The sequence below is a fragment of the Nothoprocta perdicaria genome, unplaced genomic scaffold, assembly GCF_003342845.1.
Source record: "Nothoprocta perdicaria isolate Ctin4 unplaced genomic scaffold, notPer1 scaffold_47, whole genome shotgun sequence".
Classification (NCBI taxonomy): Eukaryota; Metazoa; Chordata; class Aves; order Tinamiformes; family Tinamidae; genus Nothoprocta; species Nothoprocta perdicaria.
The window spans coordinates 1,751,046-1,774,520 of NW_020455721.1; the positions used below are offsets into that span (position 1 = coordinate 1,751,046).

Below are 23,475 nucleotides of genomic sequence, written 5' to 3' on the forward strand. Positions count from 1 at the left end.
CTCCCTCTCCCTCTCCCTCTCCCTCTCCCTCTCCCTCTCCCTCTCCCTGTCATTGCTAAGACTCTAAGTCATTGCTCTCATCAAAATTGTTGTCAAAGTAAGTTTGGGGCCTGTTTTCTGCTTGATCAGTATTCTGGCTGCTATTATAGCATTTTAGCTCTTACCACTCTGTATACCTGAGTCCATAATCAAAGCTTTGAAAGGGATGGATGCAAAAACTGTATTGTCTTCAGGACATTCAGGACATTCAATACAATGAATGACTAGATTCACATTTACATTAGCTGTTAATTGGCCGGCTATAACTTGCTATGTCCAAAACAGAGTTCATATTGCAGAGATCTTTCTAGTGCTGCTGTTTGACAGTCTGCTGTTTGACAGTCTGCATACACAAGTCTTCTCACAGCGATAGGTAGCTGGAGTTAATTTTACCTCCCTCACCCTTCATGGGTATCAGTTATTGCAGTTTTGTGGACAGACATGTGGAATGAGAATTCCTGTTGATTCTGAAAAACTGGGTTTGTACGAGTGTCAGAAAAGTTCCCTTGGTAATTACGCTTGCTTTTGCATAGTATCAGAGCTCTAAATTCTCGTTTTGTCTGCCGCAACACTCGGAGTGCCTATTTTGCATGCATCAAACAGAATGGGGCAGGCTGCGTTATCATTAGTGAATTTGTTCATGTGAGTGCTTCAAATATCTGAAAACACTGGGCAAGATTGTAGAATACATAGCAGATCATAAGATTTCAGGCTGTTTGTATTATTTGCTAATTGGGAATGATTTGTACCAGTCTCTTAAGACCGAGTAAAATGCTTGGCTGCTTTAAATGATTTCACTGTTTTCATTTCCACCATTCTCCTGTTTTTAATGAATTAGACCTATTTTTTTTCTCTTTTATTGAGTGATAGGCCCAGAAGGATCCTATTATTCTTCATCGTGATAGAAATGTTGGCATTTTTAGTAGTACTTATTAATTTTTGTTGCTTAAGTGTCTCAGAGGTAATTGAGCTAAATGATCAAGCAATGTGCAAGCAAGTGGGGAGGAGACACAAAAATTATTTTTGTCAGTTGTACTAATCTTAAAATATACAGGAAGAGTACTTATTTCTGTGCACCATAGAAGTTATACAAGTTTTGTGTTCTTGACTTTTTTTTTTTTTTTTTTAACTTCTATTTCTGACACCATGAGGCCCTCTTATTGCCTTTTATCTAGCTGAAGCTTCAATCAGCCTTACATTGCTGAACTAAAGCTTTTTATCGTTTTGGTAACTAATTGTACCAGACGCAACAGATAAAATGCAGTGTCATTAATGTTTTGTTTTAGATGTGGTTAGGTGGCAGAAATATTTTAAAATGCAGTTTGTGATAATTTCCAAATTAAAACTTTTGTAAATGGTGTTTTTATTATAAGTAGGTATAAGTAGCATTTACATCTCAACGTTTCTAAGCATACTTCTTCCTAGAATCTTTTAAATGTAATAATTTTTACTCTCTATATACTATCTTGATACTATAGTTTGTTTTCGCATGAATCCAGTGGTCTGAATTTATTCACGGTGTCAGTTACTTTCAGAGTTAGTGTTACATAGCCATTCCTGACATTCATTTGTCACTTTATTCATTTCTTATCAGGCTACTCCTTCCTTGAAAATAAAATAGGGGAGTCTCAATTCTGCCTTCTGGGCATCATTTGAAAGAACTTGGTGCTTCTGGTCTGGCTAGTTAGTTAGTAGAATTCCACGGTATTTCGTTATGCTTGGAAAATTGATCTTAGTCAGTGCTATAGCTCTCTGTAAGATAGACTAGAACCTGAGAACATTGACCCACTTTTTTTGAATGAAGTGAAATCTCACTGATTTAAGTAATTTAAAGCAGAGTATGTTTGACTGCACTGGATGTGTATGTATAAATATTTAATTTACGTTTTTATTTGGCTAGGTGTTTTTTACCATGTCTGTGGTTTAGAATTACTCTGGCGATGTTTTCATTTCACTGAGGATGTTTATTATATTAAGATGATCAGAGAATAGTTTGACTCCTTTGAAAATCAGTTTAAAGAAATAAAATCACAAGACTTTGTAATGAACCGAGCAGCCAGGGAATCGCTGATAATTCTTCATCCTCTCACAGGTGAAAGATAAGAGGGTGATGCTGCACTTTCAGAAGTGCTCACAAAGCTCCGAGTTGTTTGCATTTGCATCTGTAAGAGTTTTTCTTATGGATACCTCCTTAAAGCGGTGCGTGCGTGCTGTGTAATCTCACAGCAGGATGTGCTGTTTTGCAGTTACATTCTATTCCTTACCTGGCTTGCACTGAATTTGTAAGGCTGCTAGATAAGTAAGCTCGTAAGCAAAAATTTAAGATCCATCTTTTCTTCCTGTTTATGTCCTGTAAAATAACAAACAAACAAATATTTTGGGGGAATCTGCCCCCAATATATTGGGGCATATATTAAGTTCTGGTAACGTTTGCTGCAGCATTGTGTAAGTTTCAGGGTTAGAAGGTTTTGTTTTCTTTAATAGAAAAAGTCTGTGGGTTTGTAAAGAAAACGAATTGATTATGAAATGATAGAAACATCTTTGAGTTTGTAAGCATTCCAGAATTTGAAATGTGATTTTGAGTATGTGAATTGCTACATGAGGTAATTTAATTGCTCATGAGTACATGAGCTATTTTCATTTCTGAAAAGTAAAAGCGACAGGAGGAGACAATGCAGACAGATATTTTAGCAGAAACACTCAATTAAGTTAATTATAAACCAAGCTGTCATCTACTGGCTGCCTTATTTTGTTGCTTCATAGTGCTCTTTTAGTGTTCAAAAAATGTTGGAATGTAGCAAATCAGCAATATGTATTCAATGCTAATTTGAAGGCTTGAAATGGCTGGGTTGGGCTCCAGGTAAGATGTTCCTTTTCAATGAAAGATGGAATAACACATGTCTTGAAGTAACACACAGTGGTATGTTATATGATTTGTAAAGCTTTCTGGACCATCTGGATGGCCGGAGGAATAGGTATCGGAGGAGTGCTGTGATACCTGCATTGCATTAGTTTAAAGACTTAGAGGACGTTAAGCATTATCTGTACCTTTATAGGAAGGCCTAGTTTCAAAGGCTGGCAGCTTCCTCCAAGCACTTATCTTCAGTCCTCACTTCCTTCTTGCTTTTGCTTTTCCATCTTCCATATTCTTCTGCATTTATTTTTGTTTCTTGGTGATACCCAGCAGATTTTTTCTCCTAACATCTGTCTCTTATCCTTAGTGAAAAAAGTAGGACTAACCCAATATTGCAGAGAAAAGTCAGAGAGTAAAGGGAAGGTGTAATTGAAAATTTGTATTTGCCTTCTAACTATTCATGTAAGTTGTGGTTGTATGAGTTACTCTGTGGGACCAGTTATATATTGTAGACAATTTACTTTACCTGTGGTCTCCAAAAGTATATATTTCCACCAAAACCCCCAAAGCTTAAATGTTCTGTAGATGAAGAAATTGATACCACTGACAAATTGATCACCTGAACATTGCAAGGTAACTTTAATGAGGTAAAAAAAGACCTATCGCTGTTCTCAAGAGAACTTTGAGGCAATATGTTTTTAATCTGCTTCAAAAAGCATTGTACATTGTACCAATAAAAATTAATGTAAATGGAGTGCTCCAGACTAAAATATGTTACTTATTTTTTTTTATCGATATGCCTGTATAGATTCTTTTTCTCTGCACTTGAGGCTCAAATCCTACTTTTTGTTTAGATGTTTTAGGTGAATTCTCACAAAATCTTCGTGTTAACAAGACTGATTTCATTGCCTTTCGTTGTTGTGTACTGTGAAATACAATCACCTATTCCACTTTCGGGCATGGTATGAAGAGAGGGGTTGATCTTCCTGTTCCCTGGTCAGAAGAGGCCTAGAATATGATTGATGTATCATTTTGATGCCGGCATAAGGTACACCTGAACACCATCTGTAGTTAGGACTTAAGAGTTATTTTGAGGAACTAGGAAACTAAGTTTATGCAATTGGGCCTTATGTGACAACTGCTGTCCTTTATCTGCTTCCATCCTGCTAGCCATTTGTAACTCAGTTTGGAGTAGGAGGGAAAATTTCAGAGAATAATGAAACTGCCACTTATTTTATGAAAACCAGCATCTGGGAAGGGAGGTGTGAAAAATACTGCTTCTGTGTATGAGCAAGCAGTTTCCATGGAGGTAACTCCCAAATAGATGAGTTTCCCTCCACATGAAACAACATTGCTGCTCTAGTGCATCCTTGCTTTCATATGGGGTTGCTTCCCTGGTATTTTTACCTTTTGTTATTCTTGCTTAGTGGTGCTTGTATTTATTTTTCACTGAGAGAGAAGTAGTACATATATTATATATGCCTTCCTTTCTTCTGAGAGCTGTTAACTGCTCAAAGGGAAAGCATACCCTTATTTATACAGGGAGCCAAAGTCATTTCACTACCTTAAAATTTAGTAGCTAGAGTAAATTAAGCATATAGTTGGATGCAAAATAATGGGTTAGACTACTATGGGTATAGACTATCTGTAGTACAGGACTTGCTTTAGTCCTAGGTAGATATTTAGCTGTTTGTATTGGGGGCTTCATGTGCAGTGTAGCTAGGGGCTATGTTTGTGGTGGTTTTCTTTTTATATATATATATATTTATTTTTAATTCTTATTTTTTAAAGGACTGTAAAATCTGGACACATTTCGTGGATAGCACATTTCCTTCTTAAGTTCACTATATTAATTTCTGCAGATGATTTTTGGACTCTTAACTTCACAGAGCAGGAGATATCTGACTTGGTTTTTTTTCTCCTCTGCCAGTTTATGGATAAATAAAAATTCTAGGGATTTCCATACTAGGGATGAAAGAAATAGAATACTTGGTAATAGATTTTATTTATCTTTCTAGAACTGCTTAACTACCCTTCTGGGAAACATATTAATTTCATTTTAAGTAAGCTGTTTTCCCAGGTCATAATTTTTTAGCTGTTTTTACATCATAATTTGCTTTCCTCTTTGAATTTAATGTCTTGTTATTACCAAAACAGATGACATACAAGATTTAGGATCAAAATTTCAGAGCTTCAAAGTTTTTATTTGCATAATAACTTGATTTAAAAGCATCCTACATGTTGCAGATGCAGAACATATTTAAATAAGCAAGTTTTTAAGAAGTATCTGTTATTAACGGTGTTATACTTCCCACAGCAGTGATGGGTGATTCATGTTGTCTCTAGCATACAGAACCATCAGCCTTTGGATATGAATTGGTATGTCAGTATTTGGAAATACAAATCCTTAAGCTGCAGGTCTTTGCTGTAATCTAGTAGTGCTGTTTAAGATGTTTTGAATTTCTTGGAGCAACATTATCTTAAAGTTGTGTCATATTATTTTCCAATTTCTTTTGTGAGTGTCAATTTTGTATAGATATAGTGGCTTAAGGGGTCAATTCAAAGAATTTTTGCTTGATTTTGGAGTGGGAGAATTCTGTCTTTTTAGACAAAACCTGTCAATATCATTGTCATTTACTCCCATCTGGTTTGTTAATCAGTGTGAATGCAGTCACAGTAGTTGCTTTTTCTTCTCTTTTAAAGGCAAGTGGCATAAGACCCCCTAATTTTAGTAGCAACCAGTTTACATTTTTTTTACTTCTTTCTTTTACAAGATGTTTCCTCAGTGCAGTTTTAAGTCAGACTGTGGAAAAGATGCATTTCCTGGGATTGTTGTTTTGTCAAATACTATGCCATTATTCAAATATGCAGAATGCTACTTGGGAGATTTTAAGAATTTTGTAATTATGTTCGGAATGCATGGGCAAATGAAAAATATATTACGCTATGAATCTACAAATGATAGATATTATGAAGTAACTTTTTCCTCTGGTAAAAAGGGAGAAATTACCTTTGAAGGGGGATGGAGGGAGAAGCAGGATGGGAAATAAAGATTTAGAGGAAGTTAGAACTTCCTGTAAATAAAGTTTTGTAGTATGAATATACTTCTCTACTGTAAATTACACTGTAGCTTATTTCCTGGTGAAGCATACACATTTTTTCAGAGTGTTGGATGACAAAAGCAGGATATTCACTGAAAATTTGGAGGTAAATGTATTCTCTCATTTCTTTGAGAATACTTTGTCCAACTTATAAAATTATTGTTTCAGACTATGCAGTTTTGCCCATTCTTGATTCAAGAATTTATACAGAGGGATATCACCTGTTAGGGAGCAGAAGACATTAGTATAGCATATATGTGTAGTGAAACTGTGCATATGGTAGGTGACTTGAGCAGGAAACACATTTTGGTCCATGGATCGTGAGTAAAATCATTTTTCTGAAGAATTGATAGTTGAGCCATTACATTGCAGATTTTTTTCCATGTATATTTTTTCAATAACTTTTTTTGTTTCTGCTGGTGAGAAATATTAAAATTCTTAAGCCTAAACAACAATTTTATCCTACTCTTGGTTCTCTGCAACTCAAAGTATTTAATTAATGCTTGCAGTTTTACAGGAACAATATGAGCAGGTGAAATTTGAGTCACCAATTCAGAATACTTTAAAGGATTATTTGCACTGCTCTTTAGAAATGATGTTTTGAAATTTACCTGTTATATTATAATTTTCCAGTTATATATTAATCACAGTTCATAGTTTGCTGCCTAGTATGTTTGCCCTTAGCAGAGTGGAGATGTCTGTAAGACTAAAAAGGCAAGAAACAAAAAAAGTATTCAGCTGTGAAATATTGATGATGTCCAATGGAATGGAACCTTGTGAAGGATATGCTCAGTACTTTCCATGTGTTTCTTCTAGCTTGCAGATATGTGATGTAAGAAAAAAATGGGTAAAATTAAACTCTAAATTACAGAAATCTTAATAGCCTATGTAAGTTAACAATCAGAAGTTAAAAAATAAAACATCTTCGTGCAGCAGTGCTACAGGGACCAAAGAAACAGAACTGTGCTGTTTAAATTGTGATCTGCTTTCCAGATGCTACCTTATCTCAAGAAGATCACCATATAATTAATACATTCTTAGAACTTTGTTACTCTAGATAGTTAAGCTGATAATCTGTGAATGTATTAACTGAATAACAACTATATTTGCACTATTGCCAAATAATTTTTGATCAGTTTACGAACAGCTCAGATTTCACAGAGAAGCATATGTGAAATGATTCCAAAGATAATTATAGAATTAACTTGTTCACCTTTCGTTTTTAATACTTCTTAGTTTCTTTCCGTCTTTCTCATAATAGCTCTTGGCATTTCCTTTCCTCTGTTAGTATGTATTTATCGACTTGTTACTCTTTGAAAGTGGTTTATGTACGCTAGCTACCTTCTTTCCGAGATGTTCTCTGTCTTATTTTTTATCCCTCACTTTTATCCAAACAGGTAAAAAAAGATCCAGTCTATAGCCAAATGAGTACATTTTAATTTTATTTCTCATCACTGTTGCACTGAAAATTTGGAGTGCAATTAACTGGGTTTGCTAAGTATAAGAGCCTTAACTTGGTGAACCACAGAGGGAATGAGCGTTTTGTGAGGGGAAAAAGTCATCATTCTGCCTTATCTAAGCAATTACCCTGGTTCTTCTTTAGTCACTAAATTTGTCATAAATCACTACTCTGAAGCCATGGAAAATGAAATATTTCTTTTCGTTCTTGAGAACAGAGAAAAGATTTCTCTCATTTTTATTCCCTTTCCATTCAAAACCGCTGCGCTGCTGCATGTGGCCTTAATGGATGAAGGATGCTGTTGATGTTGACTGACCTCTTAGCTCTTTGTTAACTGAGTATTGAGAGATCTGTGTTGCTTTCTCTAAAATCTCCTCCTCTGAGGAATGCCCTATCTGTCTCTGTCTTTATCATGTCGCTGAAATTGTCAAATTTTTATCTTTCAGTGTTACCCAAATAATTTTATGTAGCTCAGTGAAAATAAATCACTAATTATTATTTGTTGTGCTATTAATGGGCAAAGTTCTTGTAAGCAACAGATATTTTTTACCTGAAACCCTAAGAAATCTTTATTTTTCACAAGTGTTTCTAGAATTGTATGGATTGTTAATAAATGCATAATATGTGGATAGTTTTATATACTTATTAATAGATGGTAGCCTGATTTCCAGAGAGTTACTTTAAAACACTTTCCTGTAGTTATTTTAGAACACTTCTCTAAAGTGCTTGCTTTAGGTAAGCAATTTTACACAATTAGTAATAGTAGTTTTAAAAACTGTCATTCAAATTCTTTGATTTTTGTTCTTTTATTGACTGTTAAATTATATACAGTACCTTCTGTAGTTTTAGATGTAGTATTTCTCATATTTTTTTTTTCTGAATTCTGCTTTTTTTTCCAACAGGAAGGAACTTGAGACCTTCAAAGGTAAATTCTGTTTTTAGTTTTCTCCTAGAATATTTAGAAGAGTTATAGTAATTAAGTGAAATTAGTAAGAATCTGTTACAGTTCTACGTTCAATAGTGATCATTTTACATCAAACCCAGTAGCCTGTTTTTTTGTCAGTTCACCTGTTCTTGCTACTGATTTCTTTGGAAGAGTCATAAGTGTGGGAAGAACCCAGATGGTACCGTCGTTTCAGCTTGGTTTCAGAGAATCTTTATGTAATTTCAGTCTTTCTCTCAGTGTTCATTTTTAGAAGTTAAAGACTTCATGTCTCTGACTGGTTACTGTCGTTTCTAACACGAATGACTTTTGATGTGTGTCGCAGACTGTTATTTGTTAGACTTTTGTCTGGCTGTTTCTGGGAAATTTTCACGGTGTTATGTTACATTAGACATGAAATTTTTGAAGCTGAACTTGCTGGTTATAGCTTATAAGATGCATGTATGTGTGTTTGTGTATGTGTCCTAAATAATATGCAATTGCTAGGAATTCTGTCAAGTTTTATGGCTTTGTCACTGTGGTGTGTACATGGAATATACCTATTGCCATTTTCAGTAAATCATGAATTCAGGCTTACTTCACTTACTGATATTTGATCAGCTTGAGGATTGCTGTTATCTTTTGTTTTGAGTATGCTTTGCAAGTAGTATTTTTTTTAATGATAGGAAAGTCAAATCCATTGACTACTGCCAGTTAATTGTCCCTTGGAATTGAAAGAGGGGCTGGAAATTTCTATCAACTGCCTTTTCAGTTCTTTATCTTATCTCACCCTTATATAATGCTAAAAAGGAAAATAACAAAGCTAATATTAACAGACAAGCAAAACAGATTATGTAAAATGTCACTTTATCTGTAGCTTACCAAAACAACTCCTTTTCTCATTGATTTGACAGCTTTCAACACAGACTAACACAATGGAAAAACAAAAATAACGCTAAATTCATTCTGCTCCATGGCAAGACAGTAGCTTTGTAACCAAGCACCTGTTGCATGAGAGCCATGAACCCTCTTGTTTTTGTTTATATTGATTAGGGTTTTTAAGTGATTTTTGTGAAATTCAGGAGGATGATTTCCAAATTTATTTCTGTCTTTGTAGTTGTTGGAAATATTACAGAGGCAATTAATTTAATGCTGGGGCTATGCTTTTGACTTGAAATTGATGCCCAGCTACATAACTGGCTCTGTGATGAATGTAGTTGTATACGGATCTCCGATATGAGTCATAAATGCTTATCTTGGGTATTTGAACTAGTTTTCCAAAATGCAATGGAATAATATAAAGCTGTTCTGAAAGTATAATCACAACCAAGAGGAAGATTTTAGTGTGCTACAGAGAGGGAAAGAGATAACAAGAAGAAAACTGAAGTCTTTTCTGAGAAGATCAACAGCAATTTGTTGTAAATACAGGTATTATGACAGAGGAAGCCTGGTTAGAAGATATTCTAGGTCTGGTTTTAAATTAACTGATAAGTTACCAGCGTAATTTAGTCATTTAAAAGCACATACTTCTGATAGTATATTGCCTGCTATATTTTAAGGTTGAGAGTACCATTAGGTAAAGCATTGGTAAGATCTTATCTGGAATACTCGAGAAATATTCAAGAAAGGTTGGGTCCACCAGGAATAGACTAACTAAGGAATGATGGGGTAGTGGATTGTCTTTTACATTGCATGTTTTATACACTAAAAATAAAAACTTGACTAATTCACCCTTGCCTGGACTGGAATTCACCCTTGCCTGGAAAGTTTGTAGTTCATAAAATACCCAAAGTAGGAGCCAGGAAAGGAGAACTGTTTGAAGTAAGAAGCAGGAGAGAAGAAGGTGATACCTGGTATAAACTACATATGAGGGTGTTTAAACTGAGTTTTAGAAGAATGATTCCAGTTATCAGAACCTGAAGCTTGAGAGATTTGTGAGAAAGAAAGTATGAAGTGACTTGCTTTCATTAATAAGGGAGTGAATTCTCAGATCTCTTTCAGTCCTGTGTAAAAATAAAGGGGTTTTTTTGTTGGTTTTTTTTTTTTTGTTGGTTTTTTTTTTTTTTTTTGAGAGAGAGAGAGAGAATGATAGAATGAAAAAGAATACCAACACAACAGAATGTTATGGAAAAGCTGGAAAGATATATGGGAACTGGAATGTAATTCAGTTAAATAGCAGAGTCTGCTGAGGTTTTTTGACACTTGAAAGGAATCTGATGCACTGAGGTTGGGAGAGAGAAGGCTAGAGAGGTTTGTTAAATTCTGGTTCCCTTTCCTCATCAAACAAAAAGAATGAGCACGAAAGCTGTTTGATTGATTGATGCGAGTCCTTACTGCTTGGATCCAGTCTGGAAGGAATGTTTCTTCTGGGGAGGGTTTTGTTTCTGAGCTGAGGTGTAGCAGTCATGTTCAAGTGAAACGTTTCTCTTAGCCTTATATCCACTTGCATCTTTCAATACCCAGTGCAGTTGAACCCATTCTATGTTAACTTGTATTTTATTGAAAAAGAATACAAATGCCATTTTTTATAACAGTAACTTGTCATAATCTCTGTTAATTTCCATAATGCTAAAAGCTTTGTCTGCCAGATTAAGGATACGAGGTGTTTTATAGCAAAATATGCTGTATAAATACCTTAATTTCTGCAGCTGCAGGTAAACATATCTATAAAAACATTCCTAAATACTTTGTTAAAGTGGCAGAAAGTGAGTTCTATGCATGTTTTTCAGTGTCTAAATTCAAGTTACATGCATCATTGTTTTTCAGGACAGAAATTGTTTTTCAGGACAGAAAGTTTCACTGGAATTTAGAAATTGAATGATGTAGTCAGAGGGTCAAAATAGCACAACACCACATCACTGGAATTCGGTGAGGCATCCCAATGAATTTACAACAAATGCAGAGAAATATATGCTAGTAGTATATTGGCGTAGGTCATGATGATTAAGATCTAGCTCCACAGGGTACATGGACAGTCCCTCAGATCTGTTTTAAAACTGTATCTCTGTAGAGCTATATGTGAGTGTGACATATGACACACACACACACACACACACACACACACACACACACACACAGATGTAGTCTGGATGAGACCACTGTAAACCTCTGAATCTTCATATGTAGAGCTTAATAAACAGCTTAAAATGCCCTTAAGTTTATAATATTTAATCAAGATTTGATTTGGTAATAATAAAAAATCCCCTTTCACATAACTAAGATATACAGAATTGTTTCTTGTTTCATTTAGATCTTATCTTTGAATATTAGAATTTATTTTAGAGGACACTTGTGTAAGCTTGTATTTGTTTTTAGTGCTTGATAGATTGTTCCTCTTCAGTGAGTTTAAGAGGATATATCATTTTCACTTTTACAGTTGAGAGATCAGATATTAAATAGCAAATACATGTTGCCTTTCAGTAATGGGTTTGTTTTGGAAGTAAGTAAAATAGTCCATCTTCTCTCATCTTTTCTTGATGCTTGCAAACTAGTAGAGTGATGACTGCCCCATGCAGCCAGGCCTATGTTGTAAAAGAAGTCATATTGCTCTGGACACTTCAGACTTTTTTTAATAAATGGAAACCTTTTATATGATAGATTTAAATTGGCTTCTAAAAGTTCTTTTTTATTTAAAAAACATTGAAATGTCTGAATTACATTTCTGAAAACTAAAGCAGTATAAGCTTTTCAGAAATCAGCAACATGGAGCACTTTTGGACAATGAAGGTGACAGAAACTTTTGTCAGGGCAAATAAGCGGGTGGCTTTAGCTCCTGAGTCATGCATATTTCTAAGCTTTAAGAGGATTAGTTTAATTCTTGCTCAGGGAAACTGGTCACATGACCATTTTCTGCACTTCTGTTTGCACTGCAAAAAAACATGTTTCCACCTTTTTGATTCAAAGATTGCTCCCAAACAAGTCCTAGTAGTTTTTAAAACGTTTTCAAAATACTTTTTTTCTTGTTGAGAAAGAGACTGGTGAAAAAAATCTTCTCTCTTTCTTTTTCTTCCTAGGAAGGTAAGTTATTGTGCCACTTTTGAAATACAGATTTTGTCACTTTTCTTCATAATACTAAAATGCTTCTGTTCAACTTCCAGTTTTCCAGTCCTTCTATGAATAGCTAAAGCATATTTGTATCTGAACTTTAATTTCTTGGGTTTTACCATTCCCTTCCCCAAGAGTACATAGTAGTCTGTTGCCTCAATCCCTTCTTTATTGTGTTGTGTTCTGATGGCTGCCAAAATTAACAACTTTTTCCTCTTCTTCTCATCATCTTTCAGACGCATGGGCAACACAGTGTAGGTGTTCACAGCTCATGACTGACCCCAGTCTATTGCATTATGAGCACTGGTCGCACTTCAATTTCAATGTGAAATTGAATATTGTATATTGTATCCATATAATATACAACTATAAATTGTATTTATTCATATCAGGTAATAATAAGGTTTCTAACTTCATGTTGTATTTTGTGATTTCACATTTCAGTTACTCACTTGAAGCCTGTATGTAGGGGTGTCTCTGGTTGTTGGGTGCCTTATCTAGATCTATCTGTATCAGCTAGGCAGTCTTTCTGTTGCTAATGCATCTTGAGCATTTCCTTATGGTTTGAAAATAGACCATTCTTATTTTACCAAACTAGAAACCAGCAGACAGTGGTGTAATTCTATTACCAAAAAGCCAAGATGGAGTTAAAATTTCAAGGATACTCAAGTTTCAGATATGTTTTTTTTTCCATTACTTACCATAAATTGAAAATATTCTGGTAGATATCTAGATAATTCTGTGTGTTACCAGCTTCTTTCCCATCGCATGAAGCTTCTGGGAGGAGAACCTCTCAAATTTGAGTGCTTTGTACCTTGTTTTGTCTATGGCAAGAATGGGCCAGGGCTTCTCTTTGGGGTTACTGCTCTCCTGACAATGGTGTGATTTGAAATGTGGTCACTTACAGACAACCCTTGGGTGAAAGGCAAATGAGTTTATCTGCTTAAGCTTTTCATTAGAGTGTAATAGGATAAGACAGATGGATGAGAATGATAAAGGATGTCTACAGCTGCCTGCTTTGGGTTTTTATTCTGTGTGGTTTTGCACCTTGCATCTGGAGGGCACTTCCATAAACTTTCTAGATCTGAATGCTCGCTGCTTGTAAGTTCTCCCCTTCTATCTTGCCTTCCTCGAAGTGGGCAGGGATTTCAGCTTCAGCTCTTTCTTAAAAAGGTTCCATTAGATAGAGGAATTTAAGGAAGGTTCTTGGTCGTTCCGTGATTCCATCCTGCCTGGCAGAGCCCGGTCCATACCCAGCGGGCAGGATATCCACAGCACTGTGATGTGCAAGTGCATGGGGGGATGCTGCTGCCTGGGGGCTTGCGATCTCCCTGCCTGAGGAGGTTGCAGCATTTGACATTATGGCTGTCGCATGAAAATCGTGTGCTCACAAAGAGTTAATATCATTCACAGAACTCTAATGGTCTAGATATTTCAGAAGCCTTGTCTTTAAAATGTTTTTATACTAATGCCTCTGGGAGAGGGGGAAGGAGGAGGGGTTAACTTGACTTCATTAATCTGTATTTGTAGAGAGTCTTATTTTCTTATATGGCCCTGTTGTGCTTATTTGGCCTGTCTAATGCTGCTTGCATTCTCGGAGAGCTAGTTTATTCTCCCAAGCAAATGTGACTTTGATTTATTTATTGTTTTTCCAGTCATTGCATTTATTTGCCTTTCTTTTTATCCTTGCCTCTTTTTTTTGAGTTTCAGTGTTATGTCAAAAGCCCTTCTAAGGGGTCAGCTGTATTGCAACAAATTTAAGATGAAAACTGCAGCTGAAAATAGGCTGGTTCATGAATCTGCACAGACAACCCAAGTAGGCAGGATTTGACCCTGTGTGGGAGTTAGCCGTGCAGGATCCTGTTTTTATAAGGAGTGGAGGAGGCCAGTATAACAATAGAGATTCTCAGTGCCCATTTTCAGGATGAGGGGACTAGCTGTGCAGATAATAGAAACATTTCATGGGAGCCTAAGTCCTGTCATACTCAGTTTGTGCAGAAAATAAAACATTTGAAGGTGTAATGTTTTAATTGTCTACAGTGCTTATATAATTGATTTGGAAAACAATAGAAACCCTTTTGTGCATGCATCTCTGACTTGAATTCATCTTTTAATTAGTGGAGTCCAAACTGAAGTCAAGATTATCTTTCTTTTTCTTTTTTTAATCTTTCCCATAAATATTTTTATTGGCAGCCCTGAGCTAAAACTGAGTTTCATGGGCCCATTCATTCCCACTAATTTTTTCTTTGTTGATGATGATTTGAGAAATATTTGTGTAATTCCGTTTTGCCCATAATCTGCATTTTGAAAATTATCATCAAGAAGCTTCTTAAAATGTGGTATTTTAAAGAAAAAGGGAGGCAATTGTTATGGCTGTCATGTTCTCTGGCACCACTGGGTATCCTATTCCTCTTAACCACAAGGAGTAATACACACCAGGATTCCAGATTCTGAGCAGGCTTTTACAATTTTTGAAATGCAAATGCAATATTGTTTAACTATAGCATTGCCAAAGCCCGAGACTCAGAGTGATGAGCTGTTTCTGTATTTAAAAAATGCATAGGCGTTATCTGAAATTTTAATGAAAATGCAGCCTGCTAGCCTGAGTATGTGATTAAAGGAGGAAAAAAAACCCCACAGCTTACGGTAGGGAAGCCTGCTTTTGATTTAATTAAAAATCACATTTAACATTTTGAATATTTTATGCGTGAAGCAAGAATAGTCTGTAATTTATGGGGTATCTGAGCTAAGCCATTTGAAGGCACAAGGCTTTGAGGGGAGCGCCGTACAGACATTACCTAATGAAAAGAAAAAGTCGGGACCCCTCCTTCCCGTCTGCCTCGCTTCCGAGTGATGTTCCAGGGCTTTCATGGCCGTATCAAATAAACAGGTGCCGCAAGCGCAGGCACCTCCTCCGGAGCGCCCGGCATCCCGCTCTCCCGCGAGCCCCCCTTTCCGTCACGGCAGGTGGTAGCTTCCCCAGCCCGCGCGCGCGCCGGGCTAGAGCCCGCGGGCGGCAGCTCGCGCGCGGCCTTGGCCAAGGCGAGCCCCGATGCCCAGCAGCGCCCGGCGCCGCGCGGCTCCCTCGCCCGGGCGGCCTTCGCGCCGCCGCCTTTGTTCCGCAGCGGCCGACATGCAGATGTAGCCGCCCTGCCGCCTGCCCGGTGCCCGCGCCTTGCCTGCTGCCATGTCGGCGCCGGGAGCCACCGACGGCGCGCCGAAGAATTCGCGTAGGTGCAACCTGCTGCCGTTCTTTCGGGTCCCTCGCCCTCCTCGGGGAGCGGGAGATTGATTGGAGTGGCGGGCTCGTGTCTCCAGTTGCCGTCACTGCCTGAGCTGTAAGGGTGTGCGGTGAATATCAACCTGGTTTACTAAATTGGCGAGAAATAGTGACCGGCCGTCTCATTTTGTCAGAGCTATTGTGTGTCGCTTGGCGTTGTTGCCAGTGGAGTATTAACTGAATCGAGCCTGGGTAACGAGGAGCTGGCAAAAGAGCGTGAATACAGTTACCTTGCTAGCTGAAATGCAAGCGGACTTCTGAATAGGGATGTGTCGTGTTAGAGGATGAGCAAGAGGGAGAATTATTGTCTGAGTGCTGAACTGAGTGCTAAAAACACATGCAGTGAATTCTTTAGGATAGATGCAGTGATGCAAATTCGTAGCTTCCCTCGGTGAAAACATATTTTAAAAATGAAGCAATGTTTAAATTAATGAGGACGCTGTGTCATACAAAGTAGCCTTTTAGATAATGTCATAACATGGTAATGCTGTTATTCTGTAAGTGATACTTAGAATTGCATATTAATTGAAATCAAGATGTGGATTTCTATTCATTTTTCTGTTACTTCATACAATCACTGTATTTTTTTCTTGTTACTGTTCATGTGGGTTTTTTCTTTTTTCTTTTTTTTTTTTTTTTCCTTCCATATACTATCTAGGAATAAAAGATAACAGTAAATTGTACCGTTATATTATGCTAATCACCTGTTGGAGCATGCTTTTATCAGGACCCTACCTATGAGCTATAATTGTGTCCACTAAATTTGGTGTCTTAAATGAATCGTGTATAGTAAAGTACTTTTATATCAAATACTTTGCTATAATGAGCCCATCTGGTGTGGGAAAGCTCTTTACCTTTGTATTGACTGAAAGTACTTTATTTATCAAAATTCTTTTTTTTCCCCATAATTTTACCCATCTAGTAAGTAACTGACTCTTTACTTAAAGACTGCAAAATATATTCTCTGCGCTGCTAGATGTGCTGTGACTGCTTTGCACTCAGGAGTGTCCCTGTAGAAAAGACTGTATGCTACAAGTATAATGCATTTTTTAATCCTCTTCCTATATCTTAATAGAAGTTGTCTATTTATTTTCTTGTTGTTTATTGGTTAATTTTGTTAAATTGTGATGGAAGTATGAGGAATTGTTGCAGGCTTGGAGGAGACAGGCTGTGATATTTATTTATTTAATTTCTGTTTTGTAATCGGAGATCCTGGACTGTAGAATAGTATAGAATATATAGAATCAGAGAACAGAAAATTTTGTGTCTGTCTGGAAAAAAAAAGCCTGAAACTAAATTACACTCCTGTAGGATTAAAATACAGATTTGCGTCGTGTTTCTGGATTGTCTTTAGCACATCAGCCTTCTGACTACTGCAGAGAAGAGGTAGCAGTAAGTAGGAACTTTAGGATCAACATTAATTTTGGAAAGGTTAACTTCTCTCCCTGTGATAACCAACCAGGATTATTTGCACGGTGTTTTTCTCACAGTTTTTTGACAAGTCTGGTGGCAGAAAAAGGTACTGCAAAAGTGAGCATGGCCTGTTATATCTTTACTGTAATCTGTTTGTTCCCCAACTGTATAGGCTGAGATTAATGAGAATTGAAGAAATATTTGTCCACATACTTTTAGAAAAACTGCTTCTCTGAAAGTCTGAGGTGTGAGACTTCTGGATCACTAAAAGAGAGAGGTCCATAGGTTCTTGAGACCTGTGGATGCATCTTGGTGCAAATAAGTTTTCATTTCTGTGTGTTCGGTACTATTCTGTTTTGATATTGACAATAATCTTTCTTTTAACTTGCTTGTTCTAGGTCAATGTGTGTTGGAAATGTTAATGCAGGTGCAAAAATCCTGCCCATTTGGTGCAAAACCAAATAGATATAGCGGGTTATGTCCTTATTTGTGTAGTGGCACATAGGACCGTGTACAGTAAAAATAATGTTATTCTAGTCCTTACCATGTCTGGAAATTGTAGAGTGGTTTAAAAATTGCAGTATAAATAATTTATTCCTTCTGTAGAGCAAGGCCTTAAATAAATCCCAATCCGGCATTTCACAGCAGTCTATTAATAAGCTCCTTGTTCTGATCAGTTGTTAATTATGCAGATTGGCAGGGCAGAAGGCTGAGGTGTGTTTTCTGGATGCAGAATTCCAAGTGTTTCTCTACCCCTGCTCAGGAAATAGGGCAAGGATATGGTTGTTCTGTTAAACAACCCTGGCTGTTTTATTGACATGGGTTACATGTATGTGCAGTCTGAAATGATGAATGATGAAAATCAAGGCATTCTAGCTGGAAATGTGCACAGGCATCATTCCTTAATATTGTGTTTAATGTTACATTCTTTCATAATTTATTTGTTTTTACTAAACAGGTGGAAGATTATTCTTTAGTAAAAAGGTATTGAATAATTAAAACAATAAAAGACTGAATGAGCTATTTAAAAAGTCAGTAAAACATTTTTATATGTACGTAATATTTCTAAACAGCGTATGGTTATTAGAGTGTGCAAGTTAAAGCTGGAAGAGGTTAAGAGGCAGTTTGGACTAACTGAACTCATTGTTTCATTTTTAATCACTTGGATTACTCTGTGGATTAAGCCAAAATGAAAATTGTGTGGAGGTGTCACTCAGCCTTTCTTCCTTTCATGTAGGACCCAGATAATGCTATGCTGACACTGCATAAATGAAGCTTGATCAAAACGTGTCTCATCATGTGCCTGTGTCTCATTTTAAATAAAACAGAAATGGTACCATATATATATATTATAAAATATATTGCACATACACGCACACATGTATTCTTTTTCTGGCTTAATTAGATCATTATGTAACTGTGCTGGACCTAGTGCACAAATATTTCCTTGGGCTGGAGAGGGTTTTAGCTTGCACCATAATCTTATTAGAAATTCTCATAGATTTCTCTCTTCTCTGGCTATCAAATATTAATGAGAGAAAAAAACACACTTAATGGGGAAGCCAGCTGAAAAATGAGGTTGTTTTCGCAGTATAGCTTGTGCATTTGTGTAGGGAGAAAATGGCATTGGTAGCACCTGATAAGCTTCTATTTTGTTGTGGCTGTCTAGCCATTTATGAATTGCAATTCTTGAAACTTAATCTGAATGTGATTTAACTGTTGAAAAATCATTCTAAGATGAGCAGAGCAAGAGAGTGTTGGGCTCTTTTCCCCATATTTTTAAGAGCCCCAGCTTGGTGGCTGCTCCCTTGTGCAGCTTCTGGAAGTCGTGGGAAAGCAGCGTCCTCATGAAAGACTTGCAGCCTCGGCTTCTCTTTCCAAAAATATACGCAGCTGAAGAAAAGCTCTCGGAGAAAAGCTCTTTTCTCTCTGAAGAAAAGCAAGGGTCTTGTGCTTTGGATCTTGTGCTTTCCCCATTTGCCTTCTGCTATGCTTTCCAAGGGTTGTGCTGCAAAACACCTCAGATCTGGTTCTCATCACCCAAAATGTTTTGGATGCAAAGCTGCAGGAAAGCTGACAAGATAGGAAGCCAAGTCCCTGCTTTTCAGCACATTGGAGGAACCGTGAAACCAATACCAGCATTTCCACTAGTCATCAGGTGGGTGGAGATCTCCTACTCTCCCTCCCTTGAGCTCCAGGACAGCTTTGTCAGGGAGTCCAAACCACTTTGTATGGCTGGAGCTTATTCCTCGTGGTGATTTTTCAGTCTAGTTCATTTAAAATTCAGGAAGTGAAAATTAATTTGGTATTCTGAAGTCCACACTGTGGCATTTTTGTTTTGGGAACTTTTTCTCCGGGACTGCAGATTAAGTCCACAGCAGAAGACCAAAACTGAAAGGCTTTTGTTTAATAAAGACAAAAAAGGTGAGGAGACTTTAGTCCTCTTTCAAAGAATTTGGGAACTTAAACATTGCTGGGACAAAAAAAGAAAAAAAGGCAGTCATTTTAGAAGGAAAGTTGTAAAATGCCAACATGCTGGCCCAAGTCTAAAGATAATTTTAATGCCATTTTAAAAAAAGCCATGATTAAATTTCTAAAGAGTCATTGTTCTGACTTTTCCTCTTCACAGTCCTAGGCAAGCTAAAGTATCCCACTGGGAAGATAATTGTAAGTGTGAAGTAGCAATCTATTTTTATTTTAGTAAATTTTATTATTTTTAATTGGCATTGAGGGTACTATCACAGTCTGAGCATGTCTGAATGTGTGTGTGTGTGTGTATATAACATATACACTGCTGCTCTTTTAATGCAAGTTGACTGCAGCAAGCTTCTGTGAGTGTTCTTGCAGAATGCTTCCTATTCTTAAATAAGATGCACGTTATAAATATGGCTCTCCAATAGTAGCCTTTAAGAAGTACTTGCTGATCTGATTAACTTGGAAAATTCTGTATCTTGTTTGGGCAGGAGCCCAAATATAAAGGTCAAGTTTTGAGATAGGTTACTCTTCAAGCAGCAGGGAGGACAGGTGGCTCTAAAAGCAGTAAAACTTCCTGGAGTAGAAAAATTAGACTTCGTCATTGTCACGACCAATCTATAAATAAGAGAAGCTGTAATAATTGTAATTACAATCTGTATTGAAGTCAATGTTGAGGGGGAAAAAGAAAAGGGACTTTCTTAGTTTTTCTGATGACCTGCAGCGTTCATAACATGATAACTACATCTTTGCTGTGTTGGAAGAGGTGTTTTGCTTTGGCTGCTTAGATGGGACTAATCTTTTTCCAGTGGAGTAAGTAGGGAGCTTGCACAGGGAAAGAAGATGGAGAGTACTGGAGTAAGTAGGGAGCTTGCACAGGGAAAGAAGATGGAGAGTACTGAGAGGAACCTACTGGGATACGGTGCACGGGTTTTAGTACGTCTTTAGCAGTCAGTCTGGGGACTAATCTGGTTTAATATTAGTGACGTAGGCACAAATACTAGAAGTATATTGGTGAAATCTGTCTGGCAAATGAGGCATGCTATCAGTGCAAATGAGACTGGTGACAGAGAACTTCAAAAACTTGAAAGTGGAAGTAACAGAATATGAATAAAATGGGAAGTAAAATCTATTTACTGACGGATTAGCGAAGCCAGGTTTTCTATGGGTTTATCCTGTGGATCCTTCCTTTTCCCCACCATGATATTGTTGGTTTCTCTCCACAGTACCCTTGTTTTCATCCACTGTTCCCTAATCCCATTTCACCTCTTCCAAAATATCTAAATTTTCTGTTTTTGTCCTGTTGTCTGTGTAGACATCAGTGTATTTAGCAACTGTTTTTTTTGGAGTTATATGTGTGGCAGTTACTGCCTGGGAGCAGCTTGGCATTTGCTAGGTATGCCTGTGGAATGGATAAGGTCTTCTCCCTTGTCCCTGCCTGGTTGGCATCACTTACAGAGGGACATCCCTTGCTAGCAATTTTCACAGAATTGGTAGGAATTTGGTGCCTTTCCGTCCTCCATCTCCAGTACAATCTGTCTGAAAATGGCTGTCAGTGAGAAGCATTGAAGAGATCAATGGCAAAAGGTAACAGAAATCAGCCTAAGAAATTCCTAAAGAAAATTCCTAAGAAAGCGAGACTAGATGCAAAATTTCGTACTCTGGTAATAAGAGAAAAGTTACAAGTGACAGACTGCTGAGGAGGAAGAAGATTCCCGTGGTAAATTTGCATTTGATAAATGAGCTACAGAGGTTAATTCAGCTGTGGGTAGTGCAGATAACATCCAAGGATAGATCAGCCATGAAATTTCCAGGGAATAGCTGAAAATGGGAGGAGATGGGAGAGGAGTGATTGAATTATGAGAGGGGACTTCCTTCAAAAGGCATCAGGAGTGTCTGGCTAGCTTGGCTTGGCCAGCGGGAAGAGCCTTCCATCTGTAAACATATCAAAGGATTTAACATCAGGAAAGAAAGGAAAAATGCCGGAAGGTCACAGTGGTGGTGATGGTTTTTCCCAGTAGTTAGCGTGGCTCCAACTGGTTCTTAATGATGTTAAACTGTTCTCATATTAACTCAACAAAGAGGCTTTCGTAGAGCCCTTAAGCAGAGGCAGCGCTGGCTGCCTGTGTTTGGAGCCTGTTCACTCTGGCCTCGTGTCAGTTGTCCCAGGGTGTGAATTAGGCCACTCATCAGATCACTCGCAGGGAAGAACATATGAGTATTTCAACAACTTTTGCTGGAATCTGTTGGGCAGAAAAGCTCTTTTTGTGAGTTTCTTGGAAAAGTGCTGCTGCTCTTTTATCTGCACAGGGCAAGAATTAATAGCTCAGTGGTGTAAATTTAGTCACTGATGACTAACTTGAAACTTTATTATATAAATGTCCATTTTGCCATATTCTGTTAATTAGATCACCATCCTGATGATATCCTAACCTGTCATTTTTGATTACTGTATTGGTATGGAAGGTAACATGATATGTGACAGCTGTCAAAGGCTACTGTAAGGAGTTCAGTATAAAGGCCAAAGATTGCATATAACCTTGCTCAAAAGGACAAGGCTGAGGAAAATGAGGGAGAGCTTTTCAATTTTATCATGGCCTGAAGACTTGAACCGCATCCCCAGTGTTAAACCCAGATCAATTTGGTTGACTTTGGAGATAACAAAAACTCCCACATATCATTTGCTAACTTTTAAATGGTTTAGCTTCGGTCTGGTCTCTTTTGTGATGAAGATGCATTTTCAGTATGAAAGTCTGAGAACAGAATTAGGGATAAGATGAAATTTAATTAAAATAGTAAAGAAATGTCTTATTCATTTATAAAAAAATCCATTTTAAAATATCTTTATTTGCTAGGTATGCCTATTTGCCGTGGATAGAAATGTATTATTTCATCCTTGGTTTTCAATACCACATAATAAGTGATGTTTTCTGGGGTTTATTTTTTATTTTGTGTCATGGAAAATTATAGATGATTTATGTCAACCTAAATTTTATGCACACTGTAGCCTTGTTTTTAGAAATGTTTTCCTTTTTTTTCCTTTAACTGCAAGTTGTCATTTCCTTCTGCCCTTGTAAATGTAATATTGGTGGGCACCACTGCGATCTCTTATGTCATGACCTAAAAAGAAATCTCAAAAAGCAGTGTGCTCTTCATGCCAGAACCTTGGGTGGCTGCCAGAACTTCGCATTAAAGCCCACAAGCAGTGGCAATATAAGGGTTTTTGCCTTAAAAGATAGGTGGAGTTACATGCGGATCACCGATCTAGCATCTCCAGCAGGATGGAGACAGATTTGCTCTGACAATATAATGCGCTTTGCAAGCTTCTATTTTAAGAATTCATTGCGCTGTGTCTTCTTTAAGACTACATTGGACACGTATTTTGCTTCTCTCGGGAGTGTTGTGCTCTGGGAGGTCCAGGTTCATACTGACATTGTTTAATCTTGCAAAGCAAAAAGCTTGTGCATGGGCCTAAAGAAGTCATGAGACTTTGTAGTGCTGTTTTTTGCCCCTGCTGCCTCTTGAGGTAGAAGCAATGCAGTCTGCAAAGCAGCTGCGAAACTGCAGGGCTTGCTCATTCACCCAGCCCTTGACAGGACCCATGGAGTGACGGGAAAATCGGAGCCTTGCATTTCTCCTCAGGATGAGTGTAGCCCGAGCAGTGGAAGTGCAGATGACACCTCGGCCTCGTGGATAAGCCGCCGCTCTCAGCCCCAGCTCCCTTCCTCAATGAGAGGGCAGTTGCGTTTCTGAGCTCTGACAGCTGCCCTTTTTGTTTTCCTCTTAGCACTGGAAACCAAGGTATCGGCTGCAACGACTGAGTGGCTGAGTAGCTAATGTTCTGGAAAGCAGGGAGAGGAGAGTACTAATTTGCCAAATGCAGTTTATTTA

The 23,475-nt window shown here is 37.5% G+C and overlaps 1 protein-coding gene across 3 annotated transcripts in view; it reads left to right on the plus strand.

Annotated features, from left to right (window-relative positions):
- DTNBP1 (dystrobrevin binding protein 1) overlaps positions 1-23,475 on the plus strand; it is a 56,102-nt gene that overhangs the window by 16,475 nt on the left and 16,152 nt on the right. For all 3 annotated transcript variants that reach the window (XM_026047054.1, XM_026047055.1, XM_026047056.1), the window contains one exon: positions 8,356-8,378. In XM_026047054.1, coding sequence (XP_025902839.1) covers positions 8,356-8,378 — 23 coding nt within the window. The remainder of the gene's footprint in view (positions 1-8,355; positions 8,379-23,475) is intronic.